Below are 1,149 nucleotides of genomic sequence, written 5' to 3' on the forward strand. Positions count from 1 at the left end.
GGCTTCGCTGCCGTGAACGCCGTGCGCCCGTCACCTGCCCCGCACCGGCGGGCGGCCTCCGTCCCTGACTGTGCCTTTGTGCTTCTGTCCGCGCTGTCCCCGCAGGATAGAGTCCCTCGAGTTCCTGGATGAACTGGAGCTCCTGGAGCAGCTCATGCAGCACTACTGCCTCTGCTGGGCCACCAAAGGCGGAAGCCAGCTCGGTACCGGCCGTTCCTTCCTTTCTGCCCCAACCGGGCCCCTCTGCCAAGAGCGCGGCACACGACCAGGAGCCCCGGGCCGTGGCCGTGCACATGGGCCGTGAACGCGTGCCACGAGCGTTTGCCCCGGGAGCGGGGGCGCCGGCCAGCCGTGTGCAGGACCGTCACCTAGCAGCCCTTTATGGGTCCGCCGCGCCCCCCTCGTTGGCAGTTAGCGTGGCAATAAAGTGGCCGGGCCTGTCGGCTTCGCCGGCTCATCCGCGGGTCCCCCAGAAGGTCAACAGCCGGGTCCTCGCTTCACAGACCCACGCGGCCGTGGGCCACACGGCCCAGTCTTATTTTTGTGACCAGGGCCGAGTTTCCCAGCCCAGCAGAGTTGGACCACAGGGCCAGCCACGGGGCCTAGTCCCTCCTCCCTGTGGCCTCGGTCTCGACCCAGTCCCTCCTTCACCTGCCCCATGCTGCCCCTGCTCCCATGGGTGATGCCTGGGCGCCCCTCCACCCGGCCAAGACCAGTTCAGATCTCGGTTCTGGCCTCGATGTCCTAGCTGCCCCGCAGGCTCCCCGCAGGTGCCCGAGTGGCGGACCGCCTTAGACGGGTTGCTGACACTGACCAGACGACAACGGGCGAGGACGCGCCCTGTGAAAACCCTGAGCTGGCACGGGACTGTCCATCAGCCCAAGGCTCATCCACAGCTGTAGACGTTTACTCAGCTGTGCACTTGGGCCCGCAAAAGCCTTTTCAGTTTGTTTCTGATTTAAAACCAATCATTATTGTGTTTTTATATTGTTTTAAAAACAATACAGTTTTTAGTGCAGACCTTGGAAACTTCTAAAAAGTGTGGCAAAGAAACGAACAGCAACCAGTGCCTGCCACTCAGGCCCTTTCTTATAGGCCCCGCCCCCCAACGCTTTCTGGCGCTCGCTCTGTTTTTAATAGAGAGGAATC

General features: G+C 62.3%; 1 protein-coding gene across 1 annotated transcript in view; it reads left to right on the forward strand.

The window, feature by feature from the left end:
• The window catches only part of LCMT1 (leucine carboxyl methyltransferase 1), a gene marked incomplete at its 5' end in the record, with an annotated part of 18,026 nt that extends 17,124 nt beyond the window's left edge, over positions 1 to 902 (forward strand). Inside the window, 2 exons of the mRNA XM_023520632.1 lie at positions 16 to 203; positions 760 to 902. Of these exons, the coding sequence (XP_023376400.1) occupies positions 16 to 203; positions 760 to 902 (331 nt within the window). The remainder of the gene's footprint in view (positions 1 to 15; positions 204 to 759) is intronic.
• Between the last annotated feature and the right edge of the window lie 247 nt (positions 903 to 1,149).

The sequence above is a fragment of the Pteropus vampyrus genome, unplaced genomic scaffold (assembly GCF_000151845.1).
Source record: "Pteropus vampyrus isolate Shadow unplaced genomic scaffold, Pvam_2.0 Scaffold274, whole genome shotgun sequence".
NCBI lineage: Eukaryota > Metazoa > Chordata > Mammalia > Chiroptera > Pteropodidae > Pteropus > Pteropus vampyrus.